At 31.1% G+C, this 24,012-nt stretch overlaps 1 protein-coding gene across 4 annotated transcripts; it reads right to left on the bottom strand.

The window, feature by feature from the left end:
• Positions 1-319: 319 nt before the first annotated feature.
• On the bottom strand, positions 320-18,980 carry LOC139498535 (uncharacterized). 4 transcript variants are annotated; one of them, XM_071286964.1, is made up of 7 exons: positions 18,510-18,980; positions 16,484-16,644; positions 11,178-11,319; positions 9,651-9,827; positions 3,362-3,529; positions 1,498-2,494; positions 320-612 (listed from the first exon to the last, which is right to left on the bottom strand). In XM_071286964.1, exons 2-6 carry the CDS (start codon positions 16,637-16,639, stop codon positions 1,854-1,856), a joined length of 1,284 nt encoding a protein of 427 aa, XP_071143065.1. In that variant the 5' UTR covers positions 16,640-16,644; positions 18,510-18,980; the 3' UTR covers positions 320-612; positions 1,498-1,853. The 4 variants fall into 4 exon arrangements, with proteins under 4 accessions (XP_071143065.1, XP_071143062.1, XP_071143064.1 ...); XM_071286961.1 differs by having other exon boundaries at positions 320-535; positions 1,245-2,494; positions 18,510-18,880; XM_071286963.1 differs by having other exon boundaries at positions 1,329-2,494; positions 18,510-18,880.
• Positions 18,981-24,012: the final 5,032 nt, after the last annotated feature.

Below are 24,012 nucleotides of genomic sequence, written 5' to 3'. Positions count from 1 at the left end.
TCTACACAAAAATAGATTTTGTTTGTTTTCTATCTCCATGACACATGTTTGCATATTTTAAACTGAACCAATTGCTACACATGCAAAAATATAGGTCAGCACAGTCTTGTGATAAACTTGAAATTTGGCGGTATTAAATATGCAACTTCTACTGGGTATATTTGCTTATCTGTAAAATTTAAATATTTTTCTGTATTTGTTCATATCATCGTGTACCGTAAATTATAAAAGTTAAGTAATTTCCTTTTATAAAAATTTGATAAGTATCCATAAAGGTTTCATCTAGAATAACAAAAAACCTGCAATAAACTTGAGTATCTTTTCTTTTTATTTGTTTTAGATTAAATACCTTAAGCATGTTAAGTGTTTGATTGATGTATAATGTTTCTATGTAGATGCACTTACGTCCTTAAATATTAAGGTACATCTCAATACAGTTTAATGTGAATGGGGTAAAAATGTAATAAAATGAAAAAAACCTAGTATAAATGAAGAAATGAAAAAATGAAAAAAGGGGAGTTAAACATTTAACAACCTAATGTAGTTAAGTTGAACTAAATTCAAATAATTGAGTTACTTAATTTGCCAATGCAACAGTACAATTTATACAGCCTTTTTATGATAATTATATTAAATATAGACATATGTGTCGTGTAAATGTGTTGCAATGATGGACCTAATAAGAATAAAAATATGGATACTTTTAAATGTTCAAAACCTTCGAAATAATTTGAACCCATATTTTAAGATGAAACTTGCTAAAACATGAATAGCTTTAAATAAAGAATTATGAAATAACAGTACTGTAGTTGAAGAGTTGCCACCGTCAATTGTAGATTTGACGGTCGCAAATGCAGTTTTACTGGCGACGCGTAGCGGAGACCGTAAAACGGAGATTTGCGACCGTCAAATCAAAATTGACGGTGGCAACTCTTCAACTACAGTACTGTTATTCCGATTTTAATGCATTTCAAAAAGACAAAAATACGATAAAATTGGTAAACGTGACGTCATACAAATGACAAATTTCAAACTGCAGGTTATTACGTTACCTGCACGCTTCAAATTCGGATAAAATAATTTTAAAACGGCGAATTCGAGTTAGGTGTTGTTTTATTTTGGATTATATAGTAGTAATCGAACATTTGTTTATTCAATCATTTCAAAGTGTCCCTCCTTAGTTACACCTGGTCAACTGTGGATTTGACGGTAACTTTTAGCCAATGAAAAAAAATGTTACATACAAATTGTATTAGAAAATTTTATTTTTCAAAATACTTAAAATAATTGAGTTCCTTATTTTGCTTATGTAGCAGTATAATTTATACAGCCTCTGTTTGCCATTTATTTAAGATACAGACATATATACCGTGTTCAGATGTTACGTAATGAACACAAATATTTAAACACATGAAAAATTTTAAGCTGTCAATCATATGGGCGCTAAAGTAGTGCTTATTTTTTCATTTATGCGATATTTGTATAGCTCTGTTCCACTGAACATATTTTAGTTTTAAACTTTTAAAAATGATTGAGATATGTTAGCTTGTATCAAATAATGCGATATGATGACCTTCGAAAATTTTAAGAAGAACATGCTAAAAGATGATAAGTTTTCAATAATCTTGAATAGATTTTAACATATTTGAATTGATGTGAATTTGCAAAGATTATGATAATCAAACACATCAAAAACTACTTGTTCAATCCTCAGCAGAACTACATGGTATATTAATACTTAGAATATTGTTCTCTATTAATGATTTCTTCTAATTATGATAATTTCTCAAGAAATAATGAACTCTGAATCAATACTTAAAGACACATATTTGAAGCTAATTTGAATGTTTGCTTTATTTGGGAATGTGACCAGATCTAACATATTTCATAAGTCTGACCGCTTCAACATGCATGAACTTGAAATCCTTTCTCAATATTTCTTCATTTAATTCCTGCAGAACAGCACCGTCGACTAGTTGGTCTGCGAATTCCTTGCAATACTTTGACAAGTTAAGTGTTTTAAGAATACCAAGTATCTCCTGGACAGATTTCTCTGTGACAAAAGACTTGGACGATCCAGCTGACCAGCTGTTTGTGGATGAGTTATAGTCACTGTCAGACACACATGTTTCACTTATGTACATGTAATTGTCAGATGATTCTAAATTCAAACTTTCGTCTGCATGCATAACACGATAGTTCTGATCCTCTACAACTGCACTTAATGAATCATACGGCCGCGCTGGTAATGGGGGTCTTTTTTCTGCGGAATATTTTTGGGGTCGAGCCGGTAACCACTCTGGATCAGGTTCGGGTAAGGCTTCATAAATGTCGTCTTGTTCATCACTTACACTTTTACTTTTTTGTCTAGGAATTAGTTTTGGCGGTACATCATTGTAGTCACCGCCATGACTGTAATCACGTGGAAGTAAATCTGGAGGTACAGCATTTCCGGTTCCCGTAGTTTTCGCACCTCTTTCAAATTTTGTAAGTTCTGCAAATAAAGTGCATTTTCTCTTACTCAAATGTAATCTTTAACACTTAATTGCTTTTTTATATTAAGAATTGACATAATCTTGAATGTTTGAAATTTCATAGCGTTTGTTGTTTTTTTTGTTTTATGGGGAAAAAGGTTGGCTGGTCTTTTATACTCCTTCATAATGCAGTTAACCATGGCCAGGTTTTAAAAATTACCTGTGATAATATAAACGTCACAAAAAAAAACGTCAATTGTGTGATGTCGTTAATTCATAAGAAGTGTCCGTTTGTTATGCTGCGGTGTCCATCTTACGTAATTTGGTTTAATTTATTTATGTATTTCTCTTTGCTAAGTGTTGTCATTTTAGAGGTATTTGTAATATTATCATACATGCAAGAGGTTTGGCTAGCCAAACCATCTGGTTGAACCAAAAAAAAGTTTCTTCAATAGTCCTGTCCATTTTTATGTCAGTTGGAGTTTGCTTTTGTTGTAGTGCAGTGTATCAGTTGTCCTGTTGTTTTCCTCTTATAGTTGATGTGTTCCCCTCCGTTTCGGTGTGTTATCCGGATTTGTTTTTCCATAATCGAAATATGGCTATTGAACAGCGGTATACTACTGTTGCTTTTATATAGGAGAGACGGGACGATATATATTTGGTATACTACAGAGTCACCTATCTTTTGTTGGACACTATATTTTTACATCAATTTTCTTTGTCGTTGGTTTGTATACTTACTGACCCATTATTCCCCTAATCATCTTTTATTCGTTTTGCGAAATACCGAATTACTTTTTTTGTATTTGAAATTAATTTCATAAACATATAGAATTCAATAACTGTACACATACCGTTCCAGTATTAAAATATTTATTGATGTTTACCTGGACTACCCTCGTTATCCTGAAATTTGATATTCTTCTGTACAAAAATATCCATTGATCTCAGTTTAGCTTGGAACTGTTCCTGCGATTTATGTGTGTAACCAGTAATAATAGACACTGATATATCTGGACATAGAGCCACCAGTGCTGATATCGGGGATATTACACCTGTAATTGAATATTCACTTTTAAAATAGTATTTTGGATTTAATAGAATTGGCGTCACTTCTTTTACCCCAGGAGTACATTCGCTTCTTTGGCTAAACTTTTAGGAGTGTGGGATCCTCAATCATCCCAATTTTGTACTTGATTTGGCCTATAACTTTTTTTTATTCGAGCATTAATGACGAGTCTTTTAAAGACAACACGAACGCCTGGCGTACATAGTTTTAATCCTGGTATTTATAATGAGTGTATTGTTCAACATTGAAGTTTTTAATTAATATACGCGAAAATATATCCATTATAATTTTTATTTTTGGCGTCGGCGTCAGCATGTGGGTTCAGTCTGTGACAAAAATTTATAAGACATCAACAACTTTGTCAAAACTTCATAGAAGGTTATGAAACTTGGACATTTCCCGTATTTAACCAGGACTGTTATAAATGTATACAATTAAGATAAAAGAGATATAAGCAATAGCAAATTAGGCGGGAATAAATCTCTCTAGAAAAATATAAAATATTTTATGAGACATTATAATATGACATTTTTAACAATGTGTAATCAAATTACAGAAAGACAAGTAGAAAGATGGCGTTAAACCCTACCTGTCTTGATATATGAAATATGTAATATGCACATTGATCTATACAGGCGAACCAGTCTAGGTTTAGCGGGCACATTTTTTAATGGCACAACATGGATAAAACCAGAGGATTCTGAATATCTGGTGAAAATTCAAAACATCATAAGGATCGGGAAGTTTGCTCCCTTTGTGTTTTGAATTTTTACCAGATATTCGGAATCTGTGGATTTATCCATCAGTCCATTTCAGACAACATTCGATTATCATGTCAATTTTCACACTTAACTGATGTATAAAAAAGAAGATGTGGTATGATTGCCAATGATACAACCGTCCACAAGAGACCAAAATGACACAGAAAACTTTAGGTCACAGTACGGCCTTCAACAATGAGCAAAGCCCATACTGCATAGTCAGCTATAAAACATATTTAGTAGTTTATTTATGTCACGGGAACAAAATCTTTTAATTTAACTATCGTTGATATCTTATTTTTAGACTTATATCTCGAATTCGACTTACACAGTCATCTCAGTACAAGAATCTATGACAAACGAGACGATTTTAATTTTAAAATCATAAATTTCCCCCACCTTAGTAGCAATATACCAACTTCACCTGCATATGGGATATATATTTCCCAACTTATTCGATATTCAAGAGCTTGCAGCTCCTACTCAGACTTTGTAATACGTCATCAGTGTCTGAGTAGAAAGTTGATGAAACAGGAGTATGTCAAAGAACGTCTCGTTCTTTTTCTAAAAAAGTTCATCGGAAGGTACCAAGACCTTGTTGATAAATATTCCGTATCAACTTCTCAAATAATACACGATGGTCTTGATGTATAGATTCTTCGTACTGATGTTGTTTATCATCTTAACAACGTGTTTTATAGTTCTTTCATTTGTCTTTGTTCTATTATTAATATTACTTTTACTGTTGAATGGTTTCATGTGATTTCCGTTTCACGTGGCTCGGTACTTATACACCTCGTCAATGTGTTTGTATCGGCTTTCATATAATTGTGGTTTGTTTTGTATTTGCGACTTTTTGTATTTCTTTTGTTCTTATAACGTGACTCTGTACTTTAAAAGATCCCGTCAGTATGATATTGTTCTATTTATATGTCATTATGATATATTTCTATTATGAATTACAATATACATTGAACCACAAACGTCAAAATCATTCAATCGCGTAGTGGAATTCACTATTTTTGGATTCTTATATATTTTATATATAACTTTTGGACTAGTTTAAATCTCGGTCTATTTCTTAAATTTATTCTTACATACTTTTGATTTTTTAACCCTGTATACTAACATTCCCATGAAAATTTTAAAATTGTTTGTACGTACATTGAACGACAAATTTATGTGACGTATAAAATTTTCTGACGTCAGACACTCAAATCAATAAATGTGTTCGTAGATAGTAGATGTTTTTGTGTTCTGTTAAATTGTTCCTTTTAAAATTGTTAAACGATGATGACTGATGTACCCATATTTTGACTATTATATTTATTGTGTCTGTTTATTTAACGCATCAATGTAAAAATATCGGAAATTGATGAGACTGTCATTAAAGTGAGAGGGTTAGCGCTATAGAACCAGGTTTAATCCACCATTTTCTACATTTGAAAATGCCTGTACCAAGTCAGGAATATGACAGTTTTTGTCCATTCGTTTTTGATGCGTTTTGTTATTTGATTTTGCCATGTGATAATGGACTTTCCCAATTGATCTTCCTCTAAGTTCAGTATTTTTGTGATTTTACTTTTTATTTGATTTATTCTTCCACTTTTTTGTCAGCCTTAATTCGAAGAGACAACAAAACCGAACTTAATAAAAAATTGAAATAACCTCCATGAGATAATGGGCATCTAGTTTAAATCGGTCACAGTTGCCATGGAAACAGTAACATTGTGAAACTAAAATACGTTCAAACTGTAATGACACTTAACAGAAACGTGACATGTCATGAATAAAATCCTGTGCAGTTTAAGGGCTTGAAAGTTTCGAAATAGCTGCTGTTACCATATGACCGGAATGGCATCTGCTATTCCTTGTAATTGCACATTTAATTGCTATTCCTATCTTTTATAATCAATAAATATTTTAATAACACCTTATACTCTTTTGAACGTATCTTTTGACCGAATGTTCAGTGGGTATCTATGATGAGTTTATGTATATTCAAATAAAATGTTGAATAAAACTGATTTTTATTAAACAAGGAAGGATAATTACTTCCTTCCTCATATGCGTTATCTAATAAAAGTAGTAATCTTAAAATACTTCGATATTTTGTTTAAGCAATTGAAAACAGTGTTTTATCTAAAATTACTATCTGTTACGATTAAACGAATTGGTTTTCAAATATAAGTATTTGGAGTCCAACAGAAATGTCAAAAGTACAAGTTTGTTATTTCTAACAGATAAGACGTGACGATAACCGATGAAAATTTCTTTTCTGTTAAAAAAATCATATCAATAAGTTTGTTTATTTACGTTTACTTTCGTCTAATTGATTTGCCCATTTTTGTTCAAAAAGATTAATGAAATTGATATGTACTTAAAATATAACCTGATATACGACATTTAAGCTATGAAGAAAGATTAAAAGTACTTAAACTACCTTCCCTAACTCACAGAAGGCGAAGAGGTGATATGATACAAGCTTTCAAAATATTAAAAGGAATCGAAGATATATCTTATGAAAGATTTTTTACTGTCATCAGTACAAATACCCGTGGGCATAATTGGAAATTAGCAAAACCTAGATGTAACACTTCTTTTCGATTAAGACATTTCTCACAACGAATTATTAATGATTGGAATAACCTACCAGTGGAAGTTATTTCATCAAAAACTGTGGAAGCCTTTAAAATTAGTATAGACCGTCATTGGGAATCAGTCATGTATCAGTTAAGAAATTGATGAGGACACAAATAGTTTTCTATATAACTTTTTAATTGTGTGAAATATTGCACCAAATCATGCAGGATTGATGATTGTATCAGTTTTGAAAGTGTACCAAAATAGGGTGGGCTAAAAAGGATAGGATCCTTCCATATGAGCCCCACAACGATCTTACAGGTATCTTACAGGTAAATTCTTAATATGTTGTTCGGCGAATGCAAAAGAAACAGACGCTCTTGTTTCCATATCGATAAAAGGGGAGAACAATCAAAATGGTTAATACGTGATTAAAATCGAACTCTCTTTTTACATTTGATTATCTGATTATCTGAGTATCTTATTTATCAGCGTCGGCGTCAGTATGTGGGTTCAGTCTGTGGTAAAAATGTGTAAGTCATCAACAACTTTGTCAAAACTTCATAAAAGTTTATGAAACTTCGACATTTTCTCACATCGTACTTAGACTATTATAAATTGATACTATATAATTAAAGGCAATAAAAACGATAAAAAAATATAAAGGATTTTATAAGACTTGCTAGTATGACATTTTAAACTATATGTAATCTCATTATGGAAATAAAAGTAGGGATGAGCAGGCAAATCTTTTAATTGCACTACATGGATAAAACCATAGGATTCTAATTGTGTGGCAAATTTACAAAAGCAACAAGAGAAGCGAACATCGTTCATTCAATCTCAGATTATCACTCTTAATACCAGTAGCACAGTCATGTCACCCGAACAAATTCATTTAATTTTACTATCACTATTCATATTAATCTTCCATTTTTTGTCCGCCTCAATTCTCAGAGACGACAAAACCGAACTTAGTAAAAAATTTAAATAACCACCATGAGATAATGGGCATATAATTTAATTTTATTAAATCGGCGACAGTTGCCATGGAAACAGTTACATTGTGAAACTGAAATATGTTCAAACTGTTATGACACTTAACAGAAATGTGACATGTCATGAATAAAATCATGTGCAGTTTAAGGCTTGAAAGTTTCGAAATAGCTGCTGTTACCATATAATAGGAATGGCATCTGCTATTCCTTCTAATTGCACATGTTTTTATGATTGCTATCAGTAAATTTTATTATCAAAATATTTTGATAACACCCATACCCTTTTGGACGTATCTTTCATCGAATGTTCTGAAGGTATATATGAAGTGTTTATTTATATTCAAATAAAATATTAAATAAAACTGATTTTGATTAAACAAGGAAGGAGAATTACTTCCTACCTTATTATTCGTTATCTTATAAAAGTAGTAATCCTAAAATACCTCAATATTGTGTTTAAACAATTGAAAACAATGTTTTATGTAAAATTACTATCTGTTACGATTAAACGAATTGGTTTTTAAATATAAGTAGTTTGAGTCCAACAGAAATGTCAAAAGTACATTTCTATTTTTTCTGACAGATGAGATGTGACGATAACCGATTAAAATTTCTTTTCTGTTAAAAAATGTCTATCAATAAGTATTTTCATTTACGTTTCCTTTCGTCTCATTGATTTGCCCATGTTGGTTCAAATATATAAATAAAATTAATGTGTACTCATAAATTTCGCCAGTTGAATTCCTAATTTGTTGTTCGACGAATGCAAAAGAAACAGACGCTCTTGTGTCCTTATCGATAAAAAAAAAAGAAAGAACAGTTAACATGATTAATACGTGATTAAAATCGGACTCTAATTTTACATTTGATTATCTACTGAATTTATTTACTTGTCGATTAATATAATGCATAAATACATGTAACAATAAACATTACCTAATAAGTTATGATATTTTCATAAAATACTTAAAGGGGCATTGGATGTCCAACTCGTGTTCTTCGATTTGACTCAAATTCTCATATTTGATTATAACATACTAAAGCGTATATCTAAATCATTAAAAGTCTAATAAACAGTTTACAAGGCATGTGCTCGATAATATGTATCATTTTTTCGTATGTATTTTTTTTTATCTCAAATACATCTAATTAGCTAATGAGTTTCCCTCCGAAGACTGCTGAGTTAATATAAGCGATATAAGCATAAATGTGGATATAGATAGATAGCGAACTCGTGCAATTGAACTTTTCTAGGTCTGTTTCATTTCATATAATAGTTTAAAACATATGTTAATGATAGTTTTTACCTTATAAGAATGATTTTTTGTGTATCGAATCAGCAGTCAGTCAAATGATTTACCTTTGTTTCACCTTCAATGTTGACATTATTTTCCTTTTAATGACGACTGAACACTCATAATTCAAGCATAATCCATCTCTAGCTATATATATGGCTTACGCATGAATTATGCGTGTTCAGTCGTCAATTGAAGATCACATGAAAACGGATTCAACCAGGTAGATTATTATTTTTTTTTGTTACATAACGAATAAGAAATAAGAACTTCAAATAAAAGCCTGTAAATACTATCAATCACCTAAGTGTATACTTTTTAGTATATTGAGACGTCAGAATGCATTATTCACTTATGGTCTTTGCTTATTGTTGCATTCTAAAGTTAGAGCTATCTTTATGAACGGTGTTTTAATTTTTGGATGTTAAAATCTTATCTAAGTTAGCAATTTCGATCAAGTTAATAATTACCATCTTCTAAACAGTTCCCTTGTATGTTATCTTCTACGTAAGTCTTCATGATCAGTATATTGACTCCTTTAATACTTTCCAGAGTAGATCTTAGTTCTATGTTGTAGCTTGAGTATCTAACTTGGACTGGTAAATTATTTTCTGCTAATATTTCTTCCATAAATTGAGGGTTTCCAACTAAGTAAACATATAATATATACGTAAAAATATTCTTACATGGTAATAGCTCATAAAAGACTATCAGACTAGTTTTAAATGTTGACCTACATCGTATGTGTTCTATGAAATGATCACATTCCTTGAATTGTTTTTCTTAGTTTCAAAAACCAAATGGATGTCTTGTACTTTTTATGTTTAATTAAACTATCCTTCCACCAAATGATGGTTACATTGAACATCTCAATATAATTACAAAGATTTTCCATGCATATAAACACCTTCGTCAATACGCGTTTCGGGCAGAGATAATTTCTTTCCTGGTATCTTTGGTGAATTAATTTAATCAGTAACTCATTTATGATTGTTTTAATGCATTGCATGTTTTGGAGGGGGGAAAATACCTAATTCCAAGCCGTATTCAAAGAGGGGAAGTTCATAAAAACTGATTAAATCGAATAATATAAATGATTCTAATGCAATTTGTATGTAACAATTTTTTTCATTGGCTAAAAGTTGCCGTCAAATCCACAGTTGACCAGGCGTAGCTAAGGAGGAACAACCATTTTGAAATAATTGAATCAACAAATGTTCGATTACTACTTTATAATAGAAAAAAAACCAACACCTACCTCGAATTCGCCGTTTTAATGTTATTTTATCCGAATTTGAAGCGTACAGGTAACGTAATTACTTCCAGTTTGTAAGTTGTCATTTGTATGACGTCACGTTTACCCATGACGTCTTTGCGCCAAAATCATTCATGAAGTTTCTCGAATTTTTTTTTTATTTGTCAAATTAGGCCATTTTTCCAAGTTTTATCGTATTATATCTTTTTGAAATGCATCAGAATCGGAATAACAGTACTGTAGTTGAAGAGTTGCCACCGTCAATTTTGATTTGACGGTCGCAAATATCCATGTTACTGTCTCCGCTACGCGTCGCCAGTAAAACTGCATTTGCGACCGACAAATCTACAATTGACGGTGGCAACTCTTCAACAACAGTACTGTTATTCCTTAAGTATAGGTGTTGATGCACGATCTTTGCTAATTTTCTGTTGAATGCATATGCATCATTTCTCTAGCGATTAGCACAATCAAGTTGCTACATAAAAAAGGCCAGTTTTACACCGTTCAATCGGTATGATGACAGATAAACATCTACCTATATTGTGTAGTTTTGTTATGTTGCCATCTCATAGACTCCTTCCTTTTCCTATCCTTCGATTGTGATTGTTCTGTCTTTATTTTAACAGTGAGATTGTAGGTGTTTACTTTTCAAAGCAATCTGTTGAAGTCTTTTGGCAATCTTCGATAATGTTATACAATCAATCACACTATGAAAAAAAACTTTCGGAAGCAAATTTACCTTTCTTTGAACTTTTCACAACAGCAAACTTATATTTTCCATCAACTGGTATACTAAGAAACTCGTCTCTTAGATTTCCAGCATCCTTTGATAGTCTTGCTAGAGCTCTAAGTTGTTGGCATGGTCGATGAAGACGAATTATCTATAAAAAAAAAATGCATCTTTTAGTTGTTTAAATGATTATGATTCCCATTTAAAGAACAAAGGGTTTCACCTTGTTATATCGTTGTGCGTTTTTTCTTTTGTTTCTTTCTTTTGTTTCTTTGTTGTGTGTTTTGGGCTTTTTTTTCTTAAGAGTTGTTGTTTTATTGATATGGAAACTGTTGGATCTATTTTATTATATTCTGTTTCCCTAATTTAACGTTCTCATTATGATTTAAATATCTTTTATCGAATAAAGTGTTCCCCTACTTGCATGAGTCGGACATTGTGTTATTAAGTTTTGCTGTTACAAACATTTTGAAATCATTAGAAACACAGGAATGTATCCCCCTCATGCACAGCTATGATTACGTTTCCGATTTTGGCTATCATACTTTTTTTCTTTTCGTTTTGTAAGCTCTTCATATTTTGAAGAAGTTTTTGAACGTGTAGAATTTTGCCCTTGAGCATCTCAGATACGATATTTATTGTCGAAATGGGCACTTGGTGCAGTAATTTTGGCATCGTTAATGCAGTTACTAGTGATGTTTAAAATATATTTTGGTTAAAATTGTCTTTTAATGAGAGTTATGTTATTTCAAGAATTCTAAAATTTTTATTAAGCTTAACCAACATTTATGATTTTCAGATCGTGTGTTTTCAAAATTGAAAAACAAAAACAAACATCATTAACTATGGCATTTTCATTAAGAATAATAAAACAATCCGTGTGATTAACGTCTATTGTAAAAAAAAATGCAAAATATTAACTAGAAATGTTCAAATGTGTACAAATTTGGTCAAAAGATACATTCTATTGCTCCTAATTAGTTGATTTTGGATAACTTGCTTAGGTAAATAGTAATCAAAGGTACCAGGATTATAATTTAATACGTCAGACGCGCGTTTCGTCTACATAAGACTCATCAGTGACGCTCAGATCAAAACAGTTAAAAACCCAAACAAATACAAAGTTGAAGAGCATTGAGGACCCGAAATTCCAAAAAGTTGTGCCAAATACGGCTAAGTAAAAGTAATTGGTTCAAACATAGAAGGTAAGTGACATTTCAAACCGGGAAATCACGAGATACAGCATTCCTAAGAAGATAACCTATCTGCCAATACGCACGTCCAAGGAAGTGTTTCAGTTACTATATTTAATAACTTTTAAATAACTAATTGGTAAAACCAGATTTTGATAACTTCAAATTTACTACTTGTGAATTATTATTATTTGTTGGACACCAATTTTCATGGATATCGTGTTTACCCGATACCAAAAATTTAAATGTCAAACGAATTACAAATTTTGTATACGAATGTATGTAGACGTTTGAAAAACCACGAAATCAAATATCTACGAAGTTTTCCTCAATCCACGAAAATTGGTACCATAAAGAAAAAATAAAATCCACAGAATCTGATATTTCAGGAATGTCTCGGAAAACAATATAGAGGCAGGACAGTGATTAACTGTATTTACTAATCATTATAACATTGCAAGGTAGTTTTGATTTTGTGATGTACTGTTCTGTACATTGATCTATTGAACATAGTCATTTATCTTCCACTTGTTTGTATTATTCATAGGTGAACAAGGGATCACGGTCTTGTAATGATGAATCAAAATTTAAATATTTTTGAACTGTTACAATTAAAGTATTTTTATAGAACTATACCAGAATTAAATGTATTTTATTATTGATATATTTGTAAAGGAAGATTTCAAAGTTTAAGTTGTAAGCTATTTCAAATTGTATTACAACGTAAAGTATTTTGTCAGCTACACAACAGTGACTTACTTTACTATTGTAGCAAATAATATTTCTTTAGATTTGGAAAAAAAAAATGATTTGAAAGAGAGGTTAATAATATTTTCTACTATATTTATATCGAGTAACTGTACTTGAGAAATGAGGACTTTTTATTAAGATTTAACGGTCAAGAGATAGCTCAAGTATAGTTTTTCTTACAAAATAAAATATTTTCTTTTCATTGTATTTTACTTTGTATCAAGGTTTAGTTCTTATCCAAAGTGCTACAGTTAAGGTATGAAAAATTCTTTCCTATTATAGGTTTGATCTAAAACTTTAACGTTGGAAAAAACAAGTGAACAACGTTACAACAATACATTTACAAAAAGTTTTAAATTTGATATAATGTGTTCAAATTATTACCTGGCAATCCATATTGAAGGCAGATTGAAACGCTAACGGACGCGTAAAACAATAAATCAACTTTTCTTCTTCGTAACGTATGTATACCGACACCAACGTAATTGAAATTCAGGACTAATTTTGAATTGATATGCATATTTGTTTAATCTTGATAATATTTAAAGATAAAGAATACAGTCAGGTAGTTGGTATTAAGTCATCGGGATAAACTGGTTTCTTTATTTGAGATTGCTCCCCTTACTGAGACATGTGAGATGAGTCGTACTGTTTGACTACTACATTATAAATAATCCCGTCGCAATAGAATCTGAAAGATATTTCATTTCTACTTTCTACTTTATATTTAGATTTTCATATAGTCACTGAATAATCGATTTTTGCTAGGTGTACACATCAAATTAAAAATATTAAGTACATTTCAAAGTAAAATCTCATCGTTGTAACTTTTTGTATTACAATTTCTCTCAATTAATAAATCTTCAAACCAGATTCATAGCGATAATTCGACATTGATGGTGTTGCGTTAACTATATATATGATGGAAATGACAAAAAACATATGAACAGATTTTCAAGAAAGAAAAAAAAAGAGCAGCTATTTCAGACATTTATCTAATTGTTAAGAGGTGCATTGGTATCAAATCCCTACACTTAACGACGCAACATTAACACAACGTTCGTATACCGATCAGCTTTAAAATGAAGTTAATTTTTAGTTTGTTATCCGGGATTTATTTTCTCTCAATCGAATTTTAACTTTTGAACAGCGGTATATTGCTGTTGCCTTTATTTACCTTAAAATGGTTGGTGTAATGTGAAATCTAACTTATATAATAAATCCCTATTACAGTTAAATGTATGACTTATAAACTATATGTATATGCCCGTTTTAAAATTTGAAAAATCCCAATATATCTATATTTGAGCATTGTGTGACATAGCTTGTGACATTTATCTTGTGGGGTTCGTGTTGTTTATTCTTTAGTTTTCTATGTTGTGTCATGTGTACTATTGTTTTTCTGTTTGTCTTTTTCATTTTTAGCCATGGCGTTGTCAGTTTGTTTTAGATTTATGAGTTTGACTGTCCCTTTGGTATCTTTCGTCCCTCTTCTTTTACCTCCCCTATTACTTGGCCTCTCACGTAACTAAAGTAATCATTATGAAATCAATTTAGATTTTAAATGCAAAAGTAACTAGAGCATATAAATTCAATTTAAAAATGAACAATTTTACAATAAAGCATCCAAAATTTATGTCGAAAGAAATAATATCTAAATTGTGTTTAAGAATAAAGGGCTATAACACTTGCCCAAAAATCATTGCATCACCATTTGTTGGTTTAATTTTACAGTTCGCGAGTTCCAAAATGTTTTGGTATTATAATTCTGTTTATACCCTTACATTGGGAATATCAACGTTAATTTGGCTGAATGGAATTGACTCTTTAAAAGATGGAGAAAATAACCAGCTGCACTTTGAAAACTAAATAAATAAATAAACATTAAGACAAATACCTTAAGAAAAAACAATACGACTCCAAAGAACAACAGGGTATAAACTTAGTTTTTAAGTTGCAGTAGAATCATTTTTCTTGATCCTTTTCTCTTAAATGCCTGGTACCAATTATAAACCATTGCACATATAACCAGATCATTCGGTTGTGTCTTCATCGAGGGAAAGACAACGACAAAGATAACAAGATAAAATATGTATTCATCTGCTACCCAGATGTTTCAGAACTGTAAATCAATCATAATAACGTCTGGAAACTTTCAACAAAACCATGAATGTCCCATGGTGAATAGAGGTTCATTAAAGCCATAACTCTGCATCGAGAAAAGCAGGTTAGGCAACGTAAACGCTGAAACATCGTATCAACTAGGATTATATACTATTTAAACTAAGCTAGAATCTGACTACATAGAATTAGAAATATGAAAATGGAAAAATAAATTAATTGTAAATATCTGAATGTAAAAACGATTCAAGTATTTCAACTTCGAAAGACTCATCTGTGCCGCTAAAATTAAAACAGTTAATACCGAAGAAAAAGTGTTGGAAATGGGAATGAAATATGCTTAATTAGGGCAACCGTGGTATACTGCTTCTCTATCTTAAATCGATAGAAAAACACAAATCCGGGTTACAAACTGAAACCCAGGGCAATTCATCAACTATTAGAGGAAAAGAACGGAACAACAGAAACAGGACACACTGAGGTAACCGTATTTGTTCAATACAATGGATGTCAATGGATGCAAAACTATATTATTGGGTAAATTCATTTTGAATGTGAGGGGTCTTCTGATTGGCTGACAGTGTTTTGTTTATCATCTCATAGACATAATTGTGTCATGTGAGCGTGACAACATCAACGTTTTTTCCCCCTTATTTACGTCGGTTTAAAACGGAATTTAGAATTAAATTATAAGGAACGACTGTAATATTGTTTTCTGTCTATTCAAAATAACATATAAAATGTGGTGCATACTTAATAATAACCCTACATTTTTTATGTTATTTCTTCATAGACTGAAAAAATAGTACAGTCATTCCTTAAATGAATGCATCATCTTTATAGCAGCAGGTGAAGAAGTCAGATGGTTCTAGCTTTATTTTGTCTTTTCAAGAAACTATTGTATAAAGTCTAACTAACAAGGAACAGTTCGACACAAAGGAAGTTTGACATCAAATCGTTGAAATTAACATTTCAATCATTTAAAACTGTTAGTTTTAGGGAACTGTTCTGGTTTCTGTCTCCAAATTTTCTTAAAATTTTGAATGAGAATGTATAGAAAACGATAGATTAACTTACCAGAGGAATGTCAAAAAATTATTTGAAAATATATGATAATTTGATAAAAAAAATCCGACTTTTTCTGTTATATTATATGCAAAATGCAATGACAAACATATATTGACGTTTACTTACAAATACTAATGGTCATACATTAATATACGGTATATGCCCTTTATATTTAAGCCTTACCTGATCGTTAGCGTAATCGTCATACTTTGTCTCACCATAGAATCCCTCTGTCACGATTATTAAAAGAGGTAGTTTGTCCTTGTACCTTCTGTGGAATTCGGGTAATGTCAATTGTTTTTCCTCAGAATACTCATAGTCACTAGGTCTTGACATCATGGTAGCTGCAAGAAAATGAATACTCACTATTGAGAAATCTTAATTCAGAATTGAAAAAAGTACTTGATCTGAAACATTTTTTTATAAAAACTTTCTATCAAATTTCGAGAATCCTTTAATTAGGAGATTCTGTAATAATCAGATTCGTCGTTAATAATCATTTAAGATTTTTAAAGTCTTGATTTTATAGTAGTACGTAGCTGTCTTTAGTCTTAACTATTGAGATCAGTTGAACTTGACAGTTACTCAACAATGTTCAGATCTGAGGGTCTTTTTTGTACTGGTAAACTCGTATTCAGGTATGATAGACTGTAGTTAACATCCATCATTTAATCCACATGTACTAAGTTTTGTAATAGACTACCTTACATGCATTATTATAATAATTTTAAAAAGACAAAAGACTCAAACTCAGTTTTTTAAACAAAAATTTCTGGTGCATTTTCTCGAATGAGTAAATGTTTAAATACTGCAATTATTTTATTAAGTTGATATTATTTAAAACACGATGATTACGTTGAAATTAGTCACCACTAAGTTCTATTATTAGACGAAAGCCATATCATATTAATTAGATACTCGAAGTACAAAAAGGTGATTTAAAAAATGTAAAATACATGTTTATCTTTAACGTTATCTATGATCTAATTGTAGACGAAATACAATTGTTGCCAATCAATGTAAGATCGGAAAACCCCACCATATCTTGTTAAATGTTTCTGTTGTTCTGTTGTTCTGTTATACTGTCAAACTTTATAAATACTTATTGTTCTATCGTTTGTCATTCAATAAAAACAACAAGGGCGATAAGGGTATATCAATATGTTAAGCTTTGTCTTCTTTTTACCAGCAGTTAAACCTTCTCCGCCTGTGTGGGATGAAATTTACAGCTGCTTGTCCAAAATGCAGCGTTTAATCTTATACTCTCTTTGCGCTGTAAACACTACCCTTGTAGTATTACTTTTTAAAAATGTATAGTCTTTACTATGCATGTTATCAATGCAATGGGATGTTAAGCAACACGCTATCAATCAATCGTTACGTATAACGATTAAAAGATATTTCATTAAACAAGTGTTTAAACTTAAATATGACATTTTAGAAGAAAAAAAATAGAAAAAAAATCCTATTGACTTTTCCATGCCGGTTTTTAAAAAGATGTTTTACTGTAAACCTACTAAAGAAATACAATTGTCAATAAATCATTTAAGTACATATTCTAATGGTAATTTTTTTTTTCAAATTATTGTTTCAAATTCATATTCCTTCAGAGAAGGGGAAACCTTAAACATTGCATATTGTTATGATTATAATGTAATTATGATTATAATGTAATTATTGGTATATTACTTAAAAGATCTTTCAAAAAACACAAGTGTCACTTTTTACTCACCTCAGCATAAAAGGTTCAGAGTAAAATTGACCAGTCACTATTCATTATAAATTTGAAGCGATATTGTGATTAGCATTTACTTAAAATCCATTTTCACATCAGTATAGGAATCACAGCAATACGCACAGAAACCTCAGTTTAAAAAAAAAGACCGAATCCGATGTCTCAAAATTTTTGCTTGTTTGGTTTTCTACCTTGTACTTTTAGCAACGCTGGTGTCCCTCATTCTCTTTCTCGTCTTAGTATTATGGATTGCCTGTTAATATCTTCTTAAATGTTATGGTGTTAGTTATATGTTATTCATTTTTGAAGGACTAACACTAATATATACATTAGATACCAATACAAAAAAAAGAAAAAAAACATGAAGACGAACTGAGGATCATATGATCTTTCAACAGTAATCAAATATTGACTGATTTTAATAAGATCAATTCACATTTAAAAATATTAACTAATTCATTGTCAACTACGTACCTTAGTTATAATAGGCCCCGTCAAAACAATACATGTACATGTTTACTAATGATGCATCTATCACCTTGTTAATTATAACACAATTAGCACACAGGTTAGTAAAATAAAAGTAATATATTCCAAATGTAATGTGTACACATATGAATGATTTAAATGTACTGCGCAACAAGGACAAATCAACCAGGAAGTTTTGATATTGAATGCTTTTCATTTACTGATCGTTTAGACGTTATCGGGAAACTAAAATAGTTGATAATATTTATTGAGGCTTACATTATAAATAAATTCAACATTTAAATCTTATATGCGTTTTGTCACATCACACATCCGTTACGTTATATATTACTTTCCAACAAGGTTTGTCGAATACCTATATCGATTTGATATGTATTTAATCACGTTCCATAGATAAAAGGGATTTTCACCCTTCCAGAAGAAACCGGTGTATGGATTTAACGGTCTTATAAAAACACAGCTTTGAATTGAACAGGAAAGGGAGAAAAGATTATATAGAACTCTAAATTATATAGCAGTAATTGCATAAAATAATGAATCTAAATAAGCCTTTGATATTTTGTTTTCATTCTGTGATTCTTTCCACCTTGTTTTGGTACAAAACTACATAAAAGAAAACGATATATTTATGCTTTTGATAGTAGTCAACTTATTCTTACAACCCAGTTGTACGATAATAATCCTCGTCCAAGCACTGACATTGTATAATAGAAAAAATGTTCTGTATTTTCAAAAATAGCTAAATTTAATTGTAAACGAAAGGGATCAAATAAAACGAGCACGTATGTGCAGAATTGAAATGTCACTTTTAAGTCATAAATATATTGAAATGGACAGATTTGACTTTTTCAATAAATGTAATTTATTTCAAGATTACAACAGGTTTAATAAATTTATATTTGAACTAAAGCTATATCATAGGTACCAACATATTTGTTAAGTTAAAGATGTGACTCATAATACTGAATTTCAGGGTAAATCCCAAAAGGAAAAGTGCTCAAATACTGATAAAATCAAACTACTAAGTAAAGCAACCAACGGGATAAATGCAAATTAACTGTCTTCTTCCTGACTTTGTACAGGAATTTTCTGAAGAATTTATTGGATTAAACCTGGTTTTATACTTAAACATACACCCATATGTTTAGAAACCTCTAAAGGGTGAGCACAAAAGTGGTCTCAAAAGACAGGTATGCAATTATTACATGGTTTATCTACCTATAAGAAATTCACTTCATAGCGACCTAAAAGTTTTTGTAGTAGATAGTACATACGTACTCAACTGAAAATATGAATTTCTTTTAACAGGGCCGTCAAAGGTGCAAATATTTCCTACACAGACACAACCGTCTTAATTTTATAGATAAATCTTGGTTTCTAAAACTGGCTTTATCTTTAGTAAATGTATTTCAGAAACTGCTAACAAAATGCATCAAATTCAGCAGAAAAATAATCTATTTGATTTGAAAACAAAATCCCACAATGTTTATATTTGACAAGACTTTTAGATAATTGCATGAATCCGTACTGTATGAGGCAATGCTACTATCAAAGATATTAAACTTGGATAACATATGTAAATAGATATTACAAAGTAAGCACATGTAGACTTAACGTATAAAAAACGTACTAAGTATCCAGGGAACATCTGGAACTTGTCTTCGATATTGAAAAATATGGACGCCCTTAAACAAGCAACTATGACTAAAGTGATGACTTTAACTTTCCATTACTCTGCAGCAATAATTTTCCATCGTATGGTGTATGTCTTTTTCAATTCAAACTTTACGCTTGTGCATTTGAGTGGTTTAGCGCTATAACACCAGGTTCAATCCATTATTTTCTACATTTGAAAATGCCTCTATCAAGTCAGGAATATGACAGTTGTTGCCCATTCGTTTGATGTGTTTTATCATTTGATTTTTCCATTTGATAAAGGGACTTTCTGTTGTGAATTGTCCTCAGAGTTCAATATTTTTGTGATTCTACTTTTTTTACACCATTCAAACAAAAAATGCTCCAACAGATTAATGAGGAACCTGAAGAAATATTAAAATCGTCATTGCATTACTTTCACAGTCACGCTCATCAAATGGTTGACTGAAATAATGAGTCTGTGTCTCCACTCACTAGCAAAGGAATTCAAGATATTTAGAAATCAGTAATATAAATATATAATCTGTTATTTTACTGAATATGACATATTGCTTGAATTTGCATTTCTGGTGAACCATGCATAGCAAAGGACGATTGTTCTGTCTCTCTGCGTCTGGGGTTCGTGCGATTCCATCAGTTATGTCTATTACCTATATTTGTCTCGCCTTAATCGATTTACAAGATTTACACGATTTGGTAATCGGTAGACTACTATTGTCCAAAATAACGATCACAACTACTAATTAAACTAATCATATATACCAGGATTGAATTTTGTATATACGCCAGACGCACATTTCGTCTACAAAACACTCATCAGTGACGCTCGAATTCAAAATAGTTAAAAAGACCAAATAAAGTACAAAGTTGAAGAGCATTGAGGACCAAAATTCCTAAAGGTTTGCAAAATACAGCTAAGGTAATCTTTTTCCTGAGGTAGAAAAGCCTTAGTATTTCATATATTCAAAAGTTTTGTTAACAGTTAATTTATAAATATTACCATATCAATGATAATTCATGTCAGCACAGAAGTACTGACTACTGGGTTGGTGACACTTATGTAGATCAAAACGAAGTGGTTTTGCCTCAACTCAAAAAGGTCATGATTTCGCGTTCTTGGATAATTATGTACCTTAATAGTCGTTTAATATGTAGAATTTTTTACTCTGTCCTATTTCTCATTTTAAATTTTTGCATAAATTCATATTCGCATGGCACATTATATACTAGTATACAAAATAAGGGTTCGCTTTTCCTGTCAAGCCACTAATGTTTGCTCCATTTCGAGTTCATGCTAGGCAGGTTCTGGTTTAACAATAAGTGAAGCACCTAAGGAACAATGGGAGATAAATAACTCACTCATTATCACATGATTATACAGGAAGAAAATTTTTAATTAGTTTGACAGATTATTTGTTGGATATAGATACTGAACAAATAAAGATTTGTTTTATAATTTCTTTTAATGTTTGTGCAATAATTTGGTAAATTCAAATACATTGACAATCTGTCCGAATGTTTATTAAGATGTAAAGAAAGGCAACAGATGTATACCGGTGTTAAAAAGCCATATTTCGATTGAGAAAAAAATCTGGGTTACAAATCAAAACCGAGTAAAACACATAAACTATAAGATGAGAAAAGGGAACGACAGGAACATCGAGGTGTAACAATAACCAACGTCAACACGAACTAGTTAATAAAAACTATTTGTAACACTTTTTGTAAATGTTCAGTTTCATGAAAACCTGTAATACAAGCACATCTTTATAATAAAGCAATAATTTAAATTGAGGAATTTCTTTTTTTCAAATATTACCCCAAAGTTCGAGGTCTTAATGTTGAACCAACCACTGACATCACTTAACGGATAGAATATCATTCAGAAAAAAAGTAAACGATATAAAACTATTATAAACGTTGGAATCTTTTTATATAAGTCTATTGTTAAATGGGTCTGCTGAGTGTTGAAGCAGACTAAGATGGTCCTGTGTATTCTCTCTTTCGAACACGATGAACGATTTATCAAGCCGTAAGGTCGTACGGAATAATCATTTTGTAATATTATGGAGAGCATTTAAACAAAACTACATATTAGCTTCACACCTCTCAGTCGTGAAAAAGCGAAACTCAAGGTTGACGACTATATTAAGTTGGAAACCCTAATAGACTCATTTTTATTTACACTCATCTTACAATTTTCCAGGTGAATACTCAGTCTGAACAAAAGATCGACGGAGGCTTTTATGTATAGTTTGTCAGTCTGCAGCCGAGTTTACACATTAGAAAGCATTAAAAATGTGTTAAATCTTTATAATTTAAAAAAACAAAAACATCTTTAGTTACTTTTAACTGTCAAGTACATAAAGAGTAGGCAACCAGATTGACTTTGGCAGCAAACACAGCAGCTGGACTTTTATAACGTCACAATGTTCAACGTATGACTTCTTGCTGTATCGCTTAAAAAGGCGGATTCAGACGGTGTAATCTTTTTTCTTGGTGGGTCTCAAAGTAAGTGTCATCGGATATGCAAATTCATATAAGAACTATATTGCATGGTACACCTTGTGATCATATTTGATGGAAAATAAAATTATCGCCTACACCTCCAAAGAATAAACCTTACAGCATAACAAAATAAAAATCCAGAATTAAAGGACTTTATTATAATTGAGACTTCATCGAACAATGAATCATAATTGAGATGAAATCGTGAACAGCAGGAAAGGTATGAAAATAACATGATGTGTTACTACCAGTTTTACTAATTTTTCTAGAGAGAAAAATGTGTGTCTACAGAAAGAAAAAAAATCATTTTAAAAAATATTCTGTGAAGTTTTAGGACATCTGGTTAGGCATCAACCAGGCATTATACAATCATCGAAATGAATTGCAACATTATTCCTAAATGTGATTTATATTAATGTGTACATTGTTTATATATTTATGGCTTCGTATTTGCAAGCTTTTCGGTTGTGGTTTTGAAACCGGTATGTGCAATTTGAGTAGGTTAATGTAAACGCTGTATCTAGATCTTTTAATATTATTTTATACGTATAGATATTGGTTTTTCTATCTGTAAATTAAATCTAAATTAAATATTATTGGTATACCCATATGCACATTCATAGCTCTACAATCTGTCGATACATGTATCTAGGCGTTGCGCAACTTCATGTTTTTCTATGACTGTTATTGCTGTCTTCACACTCAATTCATTGGATGTTTGATGTGTACTGATTGATATACCGTATAGCGGGTTATTTTCGCAGGGTGTAAACTTTCGCTTTTTTCGCGAATAGAACAAAATCGCCAAAATAAATTCCTCTAATTTAAAAATTACATGCAAAGGAATCCATCAAAATGTTAACCGCCAAAATATTTCGTTTACCTTATTCAATAAAAATCGCGAAATTTTACACCCGCGAAAATAACGGTATCTTAGATGCACATTTTTTTATCAGTTGTTATTGGCTTTGAACAAGCTGCCAGTGACTGCGATTACCCTCGACCTGTACTAAGTGTCTTTTTGATGGGATGATGTATAAATACTCTGTCATGTCTAGTCTGTGTTTTTGTATGTTTTCAGCTGTATATCGATCTGATTATTCAATCCTTTTCAACTGTGTTTTTAGGTATTATCTTGTACCGTTACACAACTGTCCAAGATTAGAGGGTTTGGCGCCAGCAAACTGGTTTAACCCCTACACCTTTGTACGTGTCTGTCCCAAGTTATAAGGAGCCTGGTTGTTATTCAGGTGCTTGTCAACTGAATATCATATTTGTTTTTGTTCATTGTTTTGCACATAATTTAGGTCCTTAGATTTTTTTC

The sequence above is a fragment of the Mytilus edulis genome, chromosome 12 (assembly GCF_963676685.1).
Source record: "Mytilus edulis chromosome 12, xbMytEdul2.2, whole genome shotgun sequence".
NCBI lineage: Eukaryota > Metazoa > Mollusca > Bivalvia > Mytilida > Mytilidae > Mytilus > Mytilus edulis.
The sequence above is the reverse complement of the archived record's forward strand: the minus strand, read 5'-3'. Positions and strand labels throughout refer to the sequence as shown.